This window comes from Primulina huaijiensis, chromosome 8, assembly GCF_012295235.1.
Source record: "Primulina huaijiensis isolate GDHJ02 chromosome 8, ASM1229523v2, whole genome shotgun sequence".
NCBI lineage: Eukaryota > Viridiplantae > Streptophyta > Magnoliopsida > Lamiales > Gesneriaceae > Primulina > Primulina huaijiensis.
Window position 1 is genome coordinate 981,565 of NC_133313.1, and position 17,964 is coordinate 999,528.

The window sequence follows — 17,964 nt, forward strand, 5'->3', positions numbered from 1 at the left end:
CCACTTTGTTCGATCTCTCGAACTCATCCTTCTAACGTGTATGCTACATCTTCTCTGATCGGTTATTTCTCATTGAAAAGTTCTTGAAATATTCAGAGTATTCTTGTTGTAGATTATTATTCTTATTTAGTTAGATTTAAATGATTGTGATCAAGATAAATATGACATGATTAAGTTCAATGAGGTATTGACTCTTATGAATGATCTATTTTCTCATATGATTTATAACACTTATTTATTTTCGTAATTTGTGAAATAAAGAAAAAGTGGGACACAAATGATAAAAAAGGTAATGGCATTTGTTACTCAAATTTTTTTTTAATGACCGTCTATATAAAATCTATAGTCTTTAAAATCAGAAACATAACTTCTAAATCAATAATCTTTGAAATCAGAAACACAAGTTCTTGAAGCTGAAATACAAATAAGATAACAATCAAAAAATAACATATGAATAAACATAAATAGAAATAGGATAAAATTACTTGTAATTTATATGTTCGTTGTTTTGATTTTTCACAAGACCCGTGAACTCAATTTGCCCGGTAAAATAATGATTGATAGATACACCGATGAAAAAAGTTTCCTGGACACTCGTACAATTTTTTAAGGTTACATAAATATTGATTTCAAGTTTGTAACAACAAAACTATTTGACAAGAAGTTTAGAATAGTTATTTTTAGTAATTACCCTTATCCATAATAACAAAACCGTGTGACATCAGATATTAAATCTAATTATTTTTGAATAATTATGATAAAATTTTAATTTATCTCACATTAAAGTCATTTTAATTTTTCTCTTCAAATTCAATCAAAACCAAATCTTTCAATACAAAAGAAACCTAAGATCATATCTTGAAGAGCATGTAATAATTATTAAATAACAGCTCACTTAAACCGGTTATTCACCGTCAAAACAGAACACTAATAACACTATAACAGTGTATTTTGGAACGTAAGCAATAAAGGCACTAGTTCAGAGTGCAGTGTACCATGGAAACAAAGAACGTAAAACTAAAACTTGAAGCATTTGGCAAACAATCCCAAGACATCCCAAAACTAACAAAGAAGACACAGCAGTGTACTGTAACAACAAAAAACTCAAATTCAAACTCCGAACTATGTAATGGAAAGAGCCAAATCAGAACCAACATAAGCCTTAATCGAAAAGACTAAAACCCATATCATCATCAGACTCCTCGGCAGGCTCTTCTTTCTTCTCCTCTTCTTTGGCTGCTGCAGCTGGAGCTGGAGCTGCACCACCATCCGAAGCTGCCACTGGAGTAGCTGCAACAGTAAACTTGCTTGGATCCTGCATAGTTTACATTGAATTGAGTAATCAGGCAAAGGTTGCATCATGAACCCTAACTAAAAAACAGTAACATGACTACATACAGCAAGATACTCCTTTATTTTATCTGCTTGTGGGAAGGAGTAATCAGTTTCCAGCGCAATAGCCAAAACATTCTTGTAGGCATTAATGAACATGTGGGGTGCTGCAGCAAGGGTTGGGTATGAGATGGCAAGTGACAAGGAAGTGACCATGGACACACCAATGGCGAACTTCTCGATGAGATCATCTTCAGTCAAATCAAGCACCTCAGGGCTGAAGACCGATCCATTATCATAGACAGTCGAGACAATTAGACCATATGAGAATGGCCTAATTCCAAGTTTTGCAAGCAATGCAGCTTCAGAGGAACCGACTTTGTCACCTTTCTTGATAAGTTCCACAGGGGTGATAATTTCAACAGTACCCTTGTTGATCTTAGTTGGAATGTTGAGAACCTATAATGAAATATCTTTAGAAACCATCTAAAATTACTAAATTAGGGAAATGCAATAACGTAGAAAGTGATCATAAAAAGACCTGGAAGAAGGATGTTTGTGATGGATCAAGACCAGTGTTCCCAGGTGGGACAACGACATCAATTGGAGCCACCAGACCAACACGAGCAGGAGCTCCAACCTGTGGACAATCAAGTAGGCAAACCAGTCTATGAATCCGAGCCACCAGACCAACACGAGCCAATAAAGTTCGAAGACGCAACCATCAAGAGCCTTCAAAGGCACAATTTTCATTTTCCATTCATTTGTTTCTAAAATACACTAAAAACCTCATTTGCTTTATATCTCGGATTAAAAAACCAGTAGTGATTTTCTGAGCAAAACTAAGTTCAAAATATGAATAACATGTATACACACAAAAATTAAAGAACAATAAATTGATTAATTTTATATATTGACCAAAAAATTAATATCATTTTGCTCTTGAACAGAAGAAACTAGCACTCGGATAGGTTCAATTTAGGGCACTAACATATCACCATGACAATCACCCTAGCAGAAGAAAGTGTGCACGAACATGGACATAAAAACCTTTGAAAAACCAATTCACCTTGTACTTGGCAACTTCCTCACTGACTTCCTTCAGGTCACCCTTGGTGAAGATGAGTCCCACATTTCCCTGTCCAAAAGACAAATTAGAGCAAAATTTCACTAAAAAGTAAATCACTCGAGCGTAATGCAATAACAAACTAGGCTCCAATCCTCCATCACAATTAAAGAATCAAGATATAATTGATCTATAATTAATCTTGTTAAGTGGAAAGCATATACATTAAATCCCACGATTGTATTTTGCGAATTTTTGCGCTCCACATAAATGTACAAGGACGTCAAAAAGTAAAATATAGAATAAAGCTTTAAAACTTACAAAATGCAATAATCAGCCACTGGAAATATATATATTCGGCATGAAAGGTGTAGAAATGTATATATTTATCTTACTACGTGATTTTCAAACATAATTTTGTCACACAAAAGAATTCACATTCAATTGATCCATAAGAATCCATAACCAAGAAATAAAACTGATTAAACAGACAGAATGGAAAACAAAAATAAAAAAATGATCTTTCAACTCACGACAAGGAGCGGGATAAGGTTCAGAATGGCGTTGTTTCCAGTCTTCTCAGCATGAATCCTTATGCTCCTCTTCATCATAGTATTCTTACCCATGAGCACCACAGAATCACCCCTCAAACCCTTCCTGATGTTCTGTAACTGATTTGACCCCACATTATCCGCCGCCGCAATCAACACCTGAGAGTATTCGTCAAGAAGTTTGCAGAGTTTCTGGTCGTACGAGATCTTCTTGTCGGCCTTGGAAACCTTGGGCGCCATTGATAATAAACTCTAAGAATACAAGTTAGAAAACACCTACAAATGTTAGGAAAAAGAGAAAAATTGAGGGCCAAGACGCAGCGACGGGCTATGCCAAGGCGGACCGCGTAGGCGCTGTCACTTTAACCTCGATTCACGTTTGGGTTTCGAGATGGCAACGGCGTCAGAGGAGAGAGCTTTCGTGGAGAAAGGAGAGCAAGCGGCGGATTTATATAGTCAGGGTTTATACTTTGACCTAATTTGGACGGTGGTGATGGCTTTGATAATATTTCATCAACGGTTGAATGTTTTTGATGGACGATAGTGGGCTGGGCCGTGGGTAAAGCCCATACTTTTTATTTTTGGGTTAATATATATATGTATACAAACATGAGAAATAAATTAATTAATAATTAAAATATGACCAATTGCAGTCTGTGTTTATTAAGTTTGTTTTCATAATTTTGATTTTATATTTCATCATGTATTTTTAAATTTTTTTTATAATTTTACTATTTTCATCAGAATTTTTTGTGTGACATTTTATATGTGAACTTGACTATGTCATATTGGCGTNTTTTCTCTTTAAAATATATGATAAAATTATTTCTCAAAACTCTGAATTATTTAGTATGTGCATATTTATATAAAAATAAAGGACCAAAAATTTCACCAATATTTATTTAAAACAAAATTAGTCGTCACTTGTCAATTTATCAGAATAGATTAAAAAATGATTTGAGTTGATCATCATGATGTATGGAGAGAAAATATGTTTAAATTTTAAAATAAAATTGTTACGACTCGTCAACTGTTGATGGATGTAGCTGACTTTGATNTTATATATAAAATAATATTTTTTTTATGATTTGAGTCGGATGAAATTTGTGAGATCCGTGATAATTTTTTGAAATTTACGTTGTTCTATAATAATTATTAGTTGAGAAGTGAGAATCGGAATTTATAAAATTGGATAATTTTTTGTGTGAGTTAATTTATGATGAAATAAAGAACCTTTGCATTATAAAAATAGTTGCTGAATTAGTTTTTTTTTTATTTTATTTACAAAAATGTATTCAAAACTAAAAACATCGATGCTTTTGGAGCTTGCTTTCTACAACGTGTCCCGCACTGAAGTTGATGTTTACCGGCAAAAATCCGGTGCCGATCAATGACCATGGCGGCGGCTGGCGCCTCTTCGTACCGTGATCGGACGTCGGAGTTCGTTTCTATATCGAAGACCTTGAGAAAATTTGGACGAAATGCAGCAACTCCGCCCCAATCCCAATCAAACCAAGACTCGATTGCTGCAACTCCGGATCGGTCCGAATTCAACAAGAACGCCTCGAAAATCGGTATTCGCATCCACCAAACCTCGCAGAAAATCGACCGTTTGTCTAATTGTAAGCTTCACTCTCTCGTCGAACGAATAGTTCTAGCGGTTTTGCTTGGAATTCGGTTGATCCCTTGCAATTGTTGTTTCAAAATCAGCTGGAATTGGTTTGTTTGAGGTTGTAAAATCATCGAGTTCAATGTTATATGAGCAATTTTTATGTTAAAACCTTTTCAATTATCTTATAGACTACAAGGTTCATGGTGAATTCGAGAAAATGTTTTAGCAGGTAAAACGAATTCCATGAGTTGCTAAAGTGACATCAAAATGAATATAATTGGACATTCTTCTTCATAAATTGAACACAACATGATTCCAATTCTCAGTGTGGCTATCTTTAGATTGTTTCACGAGGAATTTTTCCTTCCAAACTTCAGCATATACCACGCTGTTCTATCCAGAGGAAGTTTGGTTGTTTATCGTTTTGAATGACAATTGACAACTGATTCCGAGCATAACCACAAAGTTTTAATATCGATGCACTAATTTTTTCTTATCATTCTTGTTTTATTTTCTTTTTATTCTCATGCTTGGATTGGTCACATTTAAACTTATAATGTCTGTGTCTGGGCATAAGTAACCAGGTCACTCGATTAGTCGTATGCCAATTTTGATCTATTTTTTTCTTTCACCACGATTCCACTTTTAGATGTCGAACAACTCTAAAAGGGTAGTTTACCGGTCTCTTATGTTGGTGCTTTATCACGAAAGTTTCATCTTTTTATCTCAATTTTTGCTGCTGTTGATGGATGTTTTTTATTGAATGCATTTTGATCTTTCAGTGTTCATTGAGAAGGAAAGCAAATTCATGCTATGCTTTTTTTTCTATATCAATCTTGCTAAGTTTTTTATTCTTGCTCTCAATCCTTGTGGAGAGAGATTACTGGTAAACTTTTCAGGCCGAAAGTAAAATATGTGTCTTTCCTTTATTATTTTTTTCCAGATTTCTCTTATTGGCACTTACTGTTGATTATCTGTTGTCTCATATCATTCTCACTATATCAGAAATCCTTTTAGCAAATAACAGATACTATACCATGATGAACCATCGAACTTGTAAAACTATATTAACACCAGATCAGCGCATCTGTTAACTACATTGACCCGACATTAACTTATTTTCATGAATGTGCAGTGGCCAGAAGTCATCAATATTTGATGATCGAAGTAAGGAAAATGAAGAACTAACAACTCTGATTAAAAATGATATTACTGCACTCAATATAGCTCTTTCCGACATGCAAACTCTTCAAAACATGGAGATAACTAAAGGAAAGTATTCAGGGGACAAAATTGTTCATTTGACTGCTGTTAGTGATGATTTGAAGAGCAGGCTCATGCATGCTACAAAGCAGTTCCAAGATGTCTTGACCACTAGAACAAAGGTACATTTGGTATGGTGGATTATATTACATGTTTTTTTGGGGCATCATCCTTCTCATCACCTCGGTTTATTACTCTACAGAGCATTAAGGCTCATGAGAACCGGAAGCAGATATTTTCCACAGTTGCCTCAAGGGAGACATTAAAGCATCCCCCTAATTCTTTGACAGAACCAGCCCCTTGGTTGAGTTCAACTGGTACATCAGAAACGAATACACAATCATCAGCGTAAATTCTTTTCAGCCGTTAAAATTTAATTGTCAATATTGTCCTCATAATTAACTTGTGATAGAAAAGATCACTTTTTTACACACATCTCTAACTATTTTATATGTGCCTATTTTCTGCTCAACAGTTTTTTAATTAATTTTGATTTAAATTATAATCTGCAACACGCCATGAAAGGCCCATTATAACACAGAAACAATCATGTTACAGTTTGATGTCTCTCAATCTTCTAATTGTGAAATTTTTTTCCAACGTACAATCTGATCATCATCATCTTCTGTTTTCTTGCATTTCAGATCAATAGGAAGCGGGGTTCAAGTTGGCAGCCAACTAAGGTATGATCTGGCACTTGATACATTACAGCTTTTTACGTAATCGTTTGTGCATACTTTATTCTGTTGGTAAAGTTATTAAATTGGATGGACCGTTGTCTTATACTCTTTATGAAATTTTTATGTTGGATGTACTTTAATCACAGAGAAATCAATTCACACCTCTCCATGTGATACCTAATACTAATCTAACGAGAGAACCGATAATTTTTTTTTGAAATCCCTAGGAAAAAGAGTCTTCATCTATCATGCAATATCACCCAGGATTTGTGAACTTAAGTGAGTGAAAGTCGCCACATCTACCAGGAACAAAGAATCAAATATATTACTTATTGAAAAACAAGAAGAAACTCAAATTTACTAGGAAAACTCTTCTTGAAAAAACAGCGGCAAAACAAGCAGATTATTTTCATGCATCTTCTCAAAATAAAACAGACAAAGAATCAAATATATTACTAATTCAAAAATAAGAAGAAACTCAAATTTACTGGGAAGACCTCTTCTCGAAAAAACAGCGGTAAAACAAGCAGATTATTTTCATGGAAAATTTTTCTCAAAATAAAACAGACACAGTGAGTGGGTATAGCTTACATATCCTTCTTTGTTTGGCTCTTCATAGTTTATAAATATTCAGAATTGATGATTCAAGTCAGTTGTCCTTTTCATGTTGGAATCCTTTTTACTCCAGTAATTGAGAGGACATGTCCTTGAAACTATTTCATCACTCGTATGGTGTACCTGCAAATCATAACAGTTCTCACCCGAAAACCATTTGTAGTTGTTCCCTTCATATCATTTTAACTATTCTTTTTTTGAGAGAGAATCATATTTACTATTCTATTATTGCTTTTCTTGGAGCATCCTTGTTTGATCAATTATCTTCAATATATTGTACCGAATCGATCTAAAATGAAGATATATTTGACCAGACAACATATAAATATATGCCTTTCTATGAATTTTCTGAACAGTCCATCTTTTCCAGAAAAGCCACTCTTTGTATTTTCTTCTTCCTTGTAGCTGCAATCCATATGATTGGAGTACTTCTTGACTCTGATATCCAGTATATAGGCGAAGAATGGCAACAGATACCAACCTGTCCCATCAAATGGAAGTGTCAATGTTGCAACAGGTGGTTCCAACTTCCAAGGCAGGATAGTGTATCTCAGAGCCGAACAGTTGCTCTACAGAATGTGGAATCTACAATTTCAGAACTGGGTGGGATTTTCACTCATCTAGCCACAATGGTTGCACATCAAGGAGAGTTGGCTATAAGGTAATATTTCACCTTTTTCCGTGTATATAACAGATGATTTGCCAGTTTTTGTCAAAAAGACTATGATAATCTTATCAAGCAGATGGAAAACCACCATGATTTAGAAAATACAGCTCATTATGCGCAACTTGGGAGCTTTGATGTTTGGATTTGCTTTCTTAAAATCAAGGACATATCTCAGTCCATGTTTTGAATGTAATTTTTTTATTATAAGTTTCGACAAACAACCCAAGTGCAATTAAATGATTGACCACGCTCAATGAAGATTCAAATTTTGGGTGGATTTAAACACGCAGGATTGACGATAACATGGATGAATCACCGGCAAATATAGAAGGTGCTAGCAATACCTTGCTGAAATACTCGAACAAGGTATCATCTAACAGGTGGCTCTTGATCAAACTTTTTCTGGTAATTATTTTGTTCATGACCATTTTCATAGTTTTCGTGCTTTAATGTTTTCCCCGACAGGCGACAGCTACATTTCTGAACACATGCAATTTTTTTTGTCTTCCCTGCTCTGCGGTTCGGGGTTTAATGTTGGTCCTGTATATAATAGTGAGAAAATTGTCCATGGTTTAGAATGAATATCTCATCGGGTATTCTTTCAAGTCCTTCACAGTATAATACAAGGAAGACAATTGAAGCCAATAAATGGTGAATGGAATCTACCGTTTTTTGTTGTATTTAGTGATCTGTCTTCTGCCATGATTGAATGGAAATACAATTTATTGTCTTTTAAATCACAAGCATATTGCTTAGTATCCAATTTATCATGAAGCATAAGTTTTAGCAAAATATTTGAAATTTGTGGTCTTAAACGGTTTTATGTGTATAATATAGCTATATCCGGCAACTCAATAAGATTTGAAATTTATTATGCCATCACATCAATTACAAAGTACTTTCCATGCATTGAGAACACCCCCCTAAATAGTTAAAGTAAATCGACCAATCTCCGTCCAAAATTAATTTTTTTCAAGGGAAAAATGTAAGAAAAATTAATATATATGACATGATAGTCTCCATTTGTGAGATTTTAAAAAAGGGCACATATTGTGGATAACAAATATGTCACCATAAAGTTTATATATTCCAAATATATATTCCCGAAATTTAGTGACACGGATACGGAAATATATCCAAAAATATTTATTTTACATGATATTCATAGTATCAATGCCCGTTTTGGAAAATTTATCCTATTTGCAGAATAATAATGAAAAAATTTATATTCTGAATCTCTATCATCTTGTTTTATCCAAATATTTAGCCACTTACCAGCTTATAAGATATAAAAACTTTAAAAAAATTTAATCAAATGTCCTCAGAAAATAATTAGTTCTTTTTTTAAAAAAAGAAAAAAGAAAAAAAAAAGAGCGAGAGTAATTAATTATAATTTTTAGTCAGTTATGACACGGTTGGGCTTTAGTTGGGTCTGTGGTCAAATGTGTTTAGCCCAACAATTATTTTAACCGAAGTAACGGCCATAAAGAAGAGAAAAAATTGGATATTCCCGGATTTAATTCGAACCAGGGGATAAGATATCCGTAAACTTCCAAGTTCCAAAGCTCCTTTTTTCGAAACACTTCAAATTTCGATCAAAATTCGAAGCCACGCCCTGAATCTCTATCCCCGTAAACTGTTCAAATTCATGCGTTCAATGTACGTAGGATTTAGATAAACGGATCATTCGCTAATTCCATTTTGCTGCGATGAGTTTGTCCACAAGTTTTGGCGGGATTTTTGGTACACCATTGGCGAAATGCAGCTCCTGTAGTAGCACTCGCGTACCATCTCCCGCATTCGGGCTCTGCTGGAGCCTTGGCTCAGTTGGGTTCTCGAGGTAATTTGCTGATTAATGTTTTCCGAGTGATGTGATCAATGTTATGGAACTGAGTTGCGGTGTGTACTTATGTGTGCTTAGGACCGCGTTAAGGGGGAATTTGAGGACTATTTGCAGACTGAGTGAGACGGGGACTGAGCCCGAGAGTAATAATGATGAGGTAATTTTATGGATTTGTATGGGTATAGCTTTAGCAACTGTGCATTTGTGGGTTGTGCTTCGTATGTTTCGTGTTCTCGGATACAGTTTGTATCTTGTCCAAGTGTGGTTTGAATTTGGAAGGATATGATTTGATGGAGAGAATGATGTTAAGTAGCAGAAGGGTTCTACACAGTGGTGAATGATCCGAGCCCTTTATGGAAACCAATGGTTCTTCTTGTAGATTTAACTTTCAGTAGCACATTACGACGTTATCACGTTTTGGGGTTGCTGAATTGCAGTGCTATTTTCTAGGATGACAACCAATCTGCCGAGTCAGACATGCTTGAGACACAAGGCATGGTAAACAATAACGAATTGGAAACGATTGATGCTCAAGACAAAGCTGAGGTACTTTAGATATGTGTTTCATTGACACTTTTCGGGTCACGTGTCATACTATCTCATTTTTATTTGCTAGGTGATTTTTTCCTTGAACAAATGTTGCTTTTGTCTTTTCTATGTGTTTCATTGACACTTTCCGAGTCACATGTCATACTATCTCATTTTTATTTGCTAGGTGATTTTTTTCCCTGAACGAATGTTGCTTTTGTCTTTGTTCTGTATTTTGGTTGAGGTGAATAATGGTCCTGGTGGTTGGAAGTGTGGGGTGCTGATCATAGGAGGCAGTACTTTTGTATTTTATTGCTGCTAGATTTATAGTGAAAGATGAGATAATTAAAATGCAGTCTTGTAGTCTACTGGTAAAATTATAAATGATTCATATTTGAAATTTTGGTTTTAGATTTAAGCCTGTGTAAACTGATATATATTGAGGTAGACTCCCTCTTTCCTTTCTCTTTCATATCACCTTTAATAAGAAGGTGTTTTACTGAATCTCACCTCCTTTATTTGTTGAGATTGTGTTGTATCAGGATGCTGATGCTGTTCAATTTGCAAGTGGATCGCCTCTGCCAGGGCTGAAGGTGATAAGAATTTAGAAGTAATGATGACATTGTATTTCAAAACTTCATAGTCAGATGACTCTCTCTATAATATTAAATCTTATTCTTCCCTCTTAACACCATGAACAGCAGCAGGAATTCGACGAATCATTGAGAATTCCAAAGGAAACTATTGATATTTTGAAGGATCAAGTATTTGGCTTTGATACATTCTTTGTGACCAGCCAAGAACCATATGAAGTGAGTTCTTTGGGTGATATCTTATTTTGATCTGTTATATATAAGGTTGCCAAATGTCTAGATTCCCTTATTGACTGTGTTTGTCTAGTGGCATTTTGCGGATGCAAAGACTCATTCCTATGGTACAATATAGTAATTATGGTATAAAATGGTGACATGTATTATTATGTGTTGATGTAGGGTGGGGTATTATTCAAAGGAAACATGCGAGGGGTAGCGGCAAAAAGTTATGAGAAAATAAAAAGGAGAATGGAGGTTGGTGAATCTATGACTTTATTTTTGCTTGGTCATGTCAGTATTTTATATGTTTCGTAAGTTCTATTTGTAGGACAAATTTGGAGATCTATTTAAATTATTCCTTCTAATTAATCCTGAGGATGATAAACCCGTAGCAGTTGTGGTGCCAAGGAGGACCTTGCAACCAGATACTACTGGTAGTTCATAAGCTCTAAGCATTTCTATAAGAGCTTATATTTCAATGATGGCTTTCAATCATAGATAACTAATGTGTTTAATATTTGATTTGAGCGATGTAGCTGTTCCTGAATGGTTTGCTGCTGGTGCTTTCGGATTGGTCACTGTATTCACCCTAGTTCTACGCAATGTTCCTGCATTACAAGAAAATCTAGTGTAGGTTTTTGTTTATGTTTTTTTTATCTTATAATTATATTAAATCAATTGTTTTACAAAGCATCTGAAACATTACGTGGAAGTGTTTTAGTAGAAAACTATAGCATGCCAAAACTTTGGTTTGAAAGTGCTAAAAAATGCCACTAAGTTCTTTAATCATTTGCTTACCTCAATTTGTTGTTGGTCCCTACCATCACTCGGGGATTTCTTTTGCCTTGTTTTTCTCTTGTCATTGTGAGAGAAAGTCTCTTTCTTTCTAAATATATAAATATTATTGAATTTTAGATTTTTATTTGGCTTGCCCATTATTTTCCGAGGTTGAAGGCAGCATGATTTGCTCATCGACATTAATTTTTGCCTTATCCTCCAGATCAGCTTTTGACAATTTTGACTTGTTGGTAAATGGCCTTCCTGGAGCTCTTGTTACCGCACTTGTTCTGGGTGTGCACGAAATCAGCCATTTTCTAGTTGCGAAAGAGATCGGTATTAAGCTGGGTGTGCCATATTTTGTTCCTAGTTGGCAGGTAACGTATAAATGTATAATGTTATTGCGCACGATTTCAGACTGCCTATGCTTCTCATTTCATTTGTCTTGTTTCTCTTATAGTTGGATCTCGTTTGTGAACGTTCTAAAATATGTGAAATATTTATTTCATCTTATTCCACTTCTTTTGAATTTGGTCGCCTTCTGTTCTGCTACTTGTTAAAATGATATTTCATCTATCAATACTGAGAATTATATTCAACCAGACACAAGTGTGCTCGTGAACTTTATCTTGAGTATGTCTTATTTCAAAGAAGGATCATCAAGCTTTAATATAATACATGAGTCCATGGCATAATCATGAATTTCTGTTTTCGGTATTTATCCGTTTTCGGTATTTATCCAAACTCCATGTAAAAAAGAGTACAAAAATCTACCAAGTTTAGAATCATGTATTTCAAAAACAATAAAAGGTGATTTCTACATTATGAAGTCGTTGTACATAGGTTATCCAAACCATAAATTTAAGTTTTTGTGAATGTATAAACCAGGGGAATTACTCAACTCAAGAAATAGTTACACCATTAGCCTACGTCTGCATGTGGACAGATGAATTTGGAATGGGTAGTTTTTAATTTGACATCTAAAATCAATTTTATATATTTGTACAAAATATATTTATTTATGTAATTAGAATGAGAAATTTTGTCGGACAATTTTTGTATGCGTTTTGAAACCATTTCAAAGTATGTCAAACTACACGTAACTTCAGTTTAATGGATTCTCAAATGCCTTGCTTTCATCATATTTGTGAAAATGACCCAATAATTCTGCAAGCGATGTGAAATGTGCTTTGGAAGATAATCCTGGGCAGTTTCTCGGTTGCATGCTTGTGGGCTTATTCTCTGTTAATGCATTACTCTCTTCAATTTCTCACTGGCAGGAGTAATTAACTCCACTTAGGATTCTTGCCCATATCCCTTATTCTCGTATTCTTTTGCTGTCATCTGTGCATACTCATGCTTAAAAAATCTAACAAGTTTCTATTGACAGATAGGATCTTTTGGTTCTATAACAAGGATTCTAAATATAGTACCAAAGCGTGAGGATCTCTTGAAATTTTCAGTTGCTGGTCCTTTGGCTGGGTTTTCCTTGGGCATTGTTCTTTTGCTTTCGGGATTTCTCTTGCCGCCACCTGATGATCAACTAGGTCTTCTTGTTGACGCTTCAGTATTCCACGAATCCCTTCTAGTTGGGGCATTAGGTAACTTATTCCCTTTTTTCCCCGAGGGTGGTTGTCATCATGAAAATTCAGTCAGAATACTATTGTTATTCTCATGTTGAAATATGTTCTTCTTTTGCAAATGGGAGAGAATGACTCCAGAATGATGCTTACAATCCTTTGCAGATTATAAATTGAAATACAATTTCTTTCTGCTTATTTTTCTCTCCTTTTGGACATAGCTAAGCTATTTCTTGGAGACGTCCTCAAGGAAGGCACCCCGGTGTCAATAAATCCACTCGTACTATGGGCATGGGCCGGACTTCTGATTAATGCCATCAATAGCATCCCTGCTGGAGAACTTGATGGTGGTCGTATTTCTTTCGCCATATGGGGAAGAAAGGTACCTATCAAATAACATACATGTTGCAAAACCTTACCATCTCCAACGTCATGAACAAGAAAATTTCATTATCTATCAAAAGCTAAGATTGACTTTAACTGATCTTACCAATTTTTCGCAGGTTTCATCTCGATTTACCACTGCCTCCCTTGTACTTCTTGGACTGGGATCTCTGTCAAATGATGTCGCATTCTATTGGTTAGTTCTAATATTTTTCTTGCAACGAGGGCCTATCGCACCATTGTCCGAAGAAATCACTGATCCTGACCAATTGTATGTATCTTTTGGGATTGTAGTGTTGCTGTTAGGAGTATTGGTATGCTTGCCATATCCATTCCCTTTCTTTAGTGATGTTGTTAACAATGTTTAGCAATGCCACCAGAAATTTTTGAGCTATTTATGAGGAATTTGCTTCTGAAATTATCCGAGTGGAACTATATTTATGAATCATCATGAGAGTAGGTCTCTTGTGAGCCGGTCTCACGAATCTTTATCTGTGAGACGGGTCAACTCTACCGATATTCACAATAAAAAGTAATATTATTAGCATAAAAAGTAATTTTTTTTTCATGGATGACCCAAATAAGATATTCGACCCACGAAATTGATCCGTGATACCATCTCACAAGAGTTTTTGTGTTACCGAATGATTTCATTTCAATTAAAATCCTTTGATTTGGAATTTGTGAATTTTTCAAAAATGGAAAAAAGAATGTAGCATTTGGGATTTGGGAAGAATAAAAAAAATTCAAAACGTTTTTATTTTTGCCTATTGTTTCTTTATTCATCGTGGTTAGAAACTTTATATTTTGCACTAAAATTTAATATTTACAGACATATCCTGTGCCTAGAGAGACACCTCTTAATCATGCTTTAAATGATAAAACCGAAATTATTACAATAAATTGAGACGCTTGGTTAAGATCCACGCGTGTGATTTGAGTTATTAAACTAATTTTATTGAATATTTCACACTTTTAAATTTATTAAAATATTTTATTAGCCCATCATTGTTGTTCTTGCCCAACCTATTATTTTCCAAGAGTCAGAATTACTGCAACGACAATAATTACACTAAGCTAAGCTAAGCTAAAGATCATGTGTATAATAATATAATAGAGCATATCCAATCTGTTCGGATTTCTGCTAATATCAATCTCAAATTTTTCTTTAGGAAGGATATCTTGTCTATTATTATTATTATTATTATTATTATTATTATTATTATTGAAGTAATTGGCTTATTTTATTTTGGACAAACATTTTCTGAGGTATTTACGAAGCTCAAATACTCTGAAAAATTGTGTAAATATTACTTAATTTCTGCATATATTAATGGCCACGTTGAAATTTTAGACAATATCAATAAATTTAGTTAGTTGTGCGTGTGATATATACACGTGTATGTTTAATTATTATTATTTTTTATGTTCCTTTCAGTTTATAAGATTTGCTGGCAATGTATCCTATTTCTAGTAATTTTTTAATTAAAATTTATTGAATTTGTCAACTTTTAATCATGTTTAATTGATTTGAGGCTGATATTGTTTACTTGTAGGGGCACAAAATATCGTGACAATTCCCTAATTCGGAACGAAAGATCCAGTTCAAATGGTAGTCAATTTAAGTGTACATGTAGTGTTCTTTTTCTTGATTGTAAAAGAGTGTTTTAATCAAATTATTTTTGGCAAAAACTTGTATGAAACGGTCTCATGAGTCGTATTTTGTGAGACAAATCTCTTATTTGGGTCGTCCATGAAAAAATATTACTTTTTATACTAAAAGTATTACTTTTTATTGTGAATATCGGTAAGGTTGACCGGTCTCACAGATTAGGATCCGTGAGACGGTCTCACATGAGACTCATTCATTATTTTAATCTTATGGTGAAATTTATTATAACTATTTAAATTGTTTTTATAATATTTTTATTTGATTGACAAAAAAAAATTTTCAGATTTTTGTTCCTCTCGTAGTTATTTATTTTCTCTGAAATTTTTTTTAATTACATTCTAAATTTAATGATTAAAATATACATTTTTATTAAATATTAGCAACTGAGAACATAGGTTGTGCGTAATGTTTTAGGTAATTTATAAAAAAAAATAAACAAAACATAAATTTAGTTATTATAATTTATAACATAGGTACTTTACGAATAATTAAAAATAAAATATGACACTTATTAAAAAAAAACATAAATTTTTGGATTTTTTTTGGGTTAAGGGTGCATGAGTGAGTAATACTGAGATTGATGATCTCCTAAAAGTTCTCATACGTCAAGTTGCTGATGTTACGCTGCTTGATCTGCTTGGTTAGGTGGGTCGTAAAATAATGAGTAAAGTTAGATATTAAGGGGTAATAAAGTCTCTGCTAGAAATATGATCAATGATAGGGAAATAGTAAAATTGATAACTAAGAAATAGGAGATAACATCACCATATAGACACACATCTTTCCAAATTCATGAGCTTAATAGCTCGATTAATCACACTCAAATAGATACACTCTACGTTGTTACAAATATAAAAAAAATAAAATTACATCTTAGATCATAATTATAATTTTTAGCTTAATGATAATGTTTGATGCTAACAACTTTGGTTACTTAAATACAGAAATTTTGGTCCTTATCCAATCAAGTTAGTCTCTTTCTTACACATTCAGGGCATGCATTAATTTTATTATTTATTTTTAAATATAATATTATTTAAATAATAATAAAATTTTTATTTTATTATTTTAATAATGAGATACTAAACATAAAAATTAAAAATAATAATTATTCCTTTTTTAAATATTTATTTATAGTGTGATTCACTAAATACAACATCCATCTCTAACACATTTACTTCAAATCTTACACAAAAAAGAATATTATCGAAATATTCCTTTTATTTATATTATTTATAAATCATTAAATCAAATTATCCGGATCTCCAACCACAAAATATATTTTGGTGTAAATTTTTACTCTAAAATAGTGTGATTCTTTACCAAATACAACATTAATCTTCAATNAACAAAAAAAATTTTAAAAAAATAATAATTAGTAATTGGCGCAGAGGTGGAGAAAATAGGGCAGCCTCCATTGAGCCAATCTTTGCACCAAAATAGTGTTAAAAACATCATTTTGGTGTAAAAGTTGGGTATGTCCTAATGCGTCGGGGGTGATGCTATTTTATATATTTTTCTTTTAATCATTTTTTCGTCACGACCCACTAACCCGACACGATTCAACCCGAAAAAAGTCATGTTTGGGTTTGGGGTTTTCGGGTTCGTGTTCGGGTTCGGGTTCGGGTTCGAGTCAGATCGGGTTGGACCCGATAGCTGATCCGAAAAAAATGATCGGGTTGATTTGGGGTTGACTCGAGTTGACCCGAAAATTTTAAAAATTTTTTTAAAAAAATATAATTAATAAATATTGCCTACATTTTTATATGTTGTATGTCTGAAAAAATATTTATTGTATATTTATATCATAAATTTTCATAATTTAATATTTATTTTGAATTTTTTTTATTTTCTAAACAATTGTTTATTTGATTTAGTAAATAAATTTTATTTTTCTATAATTAGACTTTCAAATTTAAATCATATGCACGAGAGAGATTTTGTTATTATGTGTTTAAATTAATTTTTTTAATTTTATTTAATTTTCTTTAAAAAAAATAAAAAAAATTCGAAATCGGGTTAATCGGGTTGAGAGGGTTGATCTGGTTGATTCGGGTTCAGGTTCGGGTTGAGTGTTTTCGGGTTGGCTCGGGTTCGGTTGGGTTCAAGTTGGGCAATTTTTGAATAGTACTATTGCTCAATCCGACCCAACCCATCCAAATTGACACCCTTAACCAAATGTATGTTTTCTATTCTGTCCATTATTAAATAAACTCATTGTTTTATCAACTAAAAAATATAATATAATAAACTCAAGGCATAAAAATAATATTTAGAAAAATCCTACTAAGATATATATACTTACATTTAATACGTAAATTTATATTAAAATTTGATATGCATTTGGGCAATGAATGCATAGATACAAGTAATTATCTATATTTTTTAAGTTTTAAATTTTCACGTCACTAAAAAAAAAAAGGAATATTTTTATATAATTGTAAACGATTTTACACAAATATTATTTAACATAAAAATTTAATTTATATACATGCATTACGTGTAAAAAGGGAAATTTTTGTATAGTCATTTGAATGGTGATTAACATATTTAACCTAATTTGCCACCTTCAAGCAGGATTT

General features: G+C 33.2%; 2 protein-coding genes and 1 pseudogene across 5 annotated transcripts; 2 read left to right on the forward strand and 1 right to left on the reverse strand.

Annotated features, from left to right (window-relative positions):
* Positions 1–895: 895 nt before the first annotated feature.
* LOC140983037 (large ribosomal subunit protein uL10) lies at positions 896–3,385 on the reverse strand. The gene is made up of 5 exons (XM_073449908.1): positions 2,932–3,385; positions 2,402–2,470; positions 1,874–1,972; positions 1,399–1,791; positions 896–1,315 (listed from the first exon to the last, which is right to left on the reverse strand). Exons 1-5 carry the CDS (start codon positions 3,187–3,189, stop codon positions 1,163–1,165), a joined length of 972 nt encoding a protein of 323 aa, XP_073306009.1. The 5' UTR covers positions 3,190–3,385; the 3' UTR covers positions 896–1,162.
* Positions 3,386–4,240: 855 nt separating this feature from the next.
* On the forward strand, positions 4,241–8,567 carry LOC140982375 (syntaxin-31-like; annotated as a pseudogene).
* A 717-nt stretch (positions 8,568–9,284) lies between these two features.
* On the forward strand, positions 9,285–14,144 carry LOC140983323 (probable zinc metalloprotease EGY2, chloroplastic). 4 transcript variants are annotated; one of them, XM_073450316.1, is made up of 12 exons: positions 9,285–9,626; positions 9,708–9,786; positions 10,080–10,175; positions 10,685–10,750; positions 10,859–10,969; positions 11,150–11,224; positions 11,298–11,403; positions 11,506–11,599; positions 11,970–12,123; positions 13,137–13,347; positions 13,548–13,708; positions 13,830–14,144. In XM_073450316.1, exons 1-12 carry the CDS (start codon positions 9,496–9,498, stop codon positions 14,076–14,078), a joined length of 1,533 nt encoding a protein of 510 aa, XP_073306417.1. In that variant the 5' UTR covers positions 9,285–9,495; the 3' UTR covers positions 14,079–14,144. The 4 variants fall into 4 exon arrangements, with proteins under 4 accessions (XP_073306417.1, XP_073306418.1, XP_073306420.1 ...); XM_073450317.1 differs by having other exon boundaries at positions 10,862–10,969; XM_073450319.1 differs by having other exon boundaries at positions 10,700–10,750; positions 10,862–10,969.
* The last annotated feature ends 3,820 nt before the right edge of the window (positions 14,145–17,964 follow it).

Bases quoted from the DNA above. Each gene is read 5' to 3' on its own strand.
- LOC140983323 (XM_073450316.1), top strand. From the start codon at position 9,496: ATGAGTTTGTCCACAAGTTTTGGCGGGATTTTTGGTACACCATTGGCG. The intron at 9,787-10,079 runs GTAATTTTATGG...GCTATTTTCTAG, and splicing joins CCGAGAGTAATAATGATGAG to GATGACAACCAATCTGCCGA. The intron at 10,970-11,149 runs GTGAGTTCTTTG...GTGTTGATGTAG, and splicing joins CCAGCCAAGAACCATATGAA to GGTGGGGTATTATTCAAAGG.
- LOC140983037 (XM_073449908.1), bottom strand. From the start codon at position 3,189: ATGGCGCCCAAGGTTTCCAAGGCCGACAAGAAGATCTCGTACGACCAG. The intron at 2,471-2,931 runs GTGAGTTGAAAG...TCTTTTGGACAG, and splicing joins ACCTTATCCCGCTCCTTGTC to GGAAATGTGGGACTCATCTT. The intron at 1,973-2,401 runs GTGAATTGGTTT...GATTGTCCACAG, and splicing joins AGGAAGTTGCCAAGTACAAG to GTTGGAGCTCCTGCTCGTGT.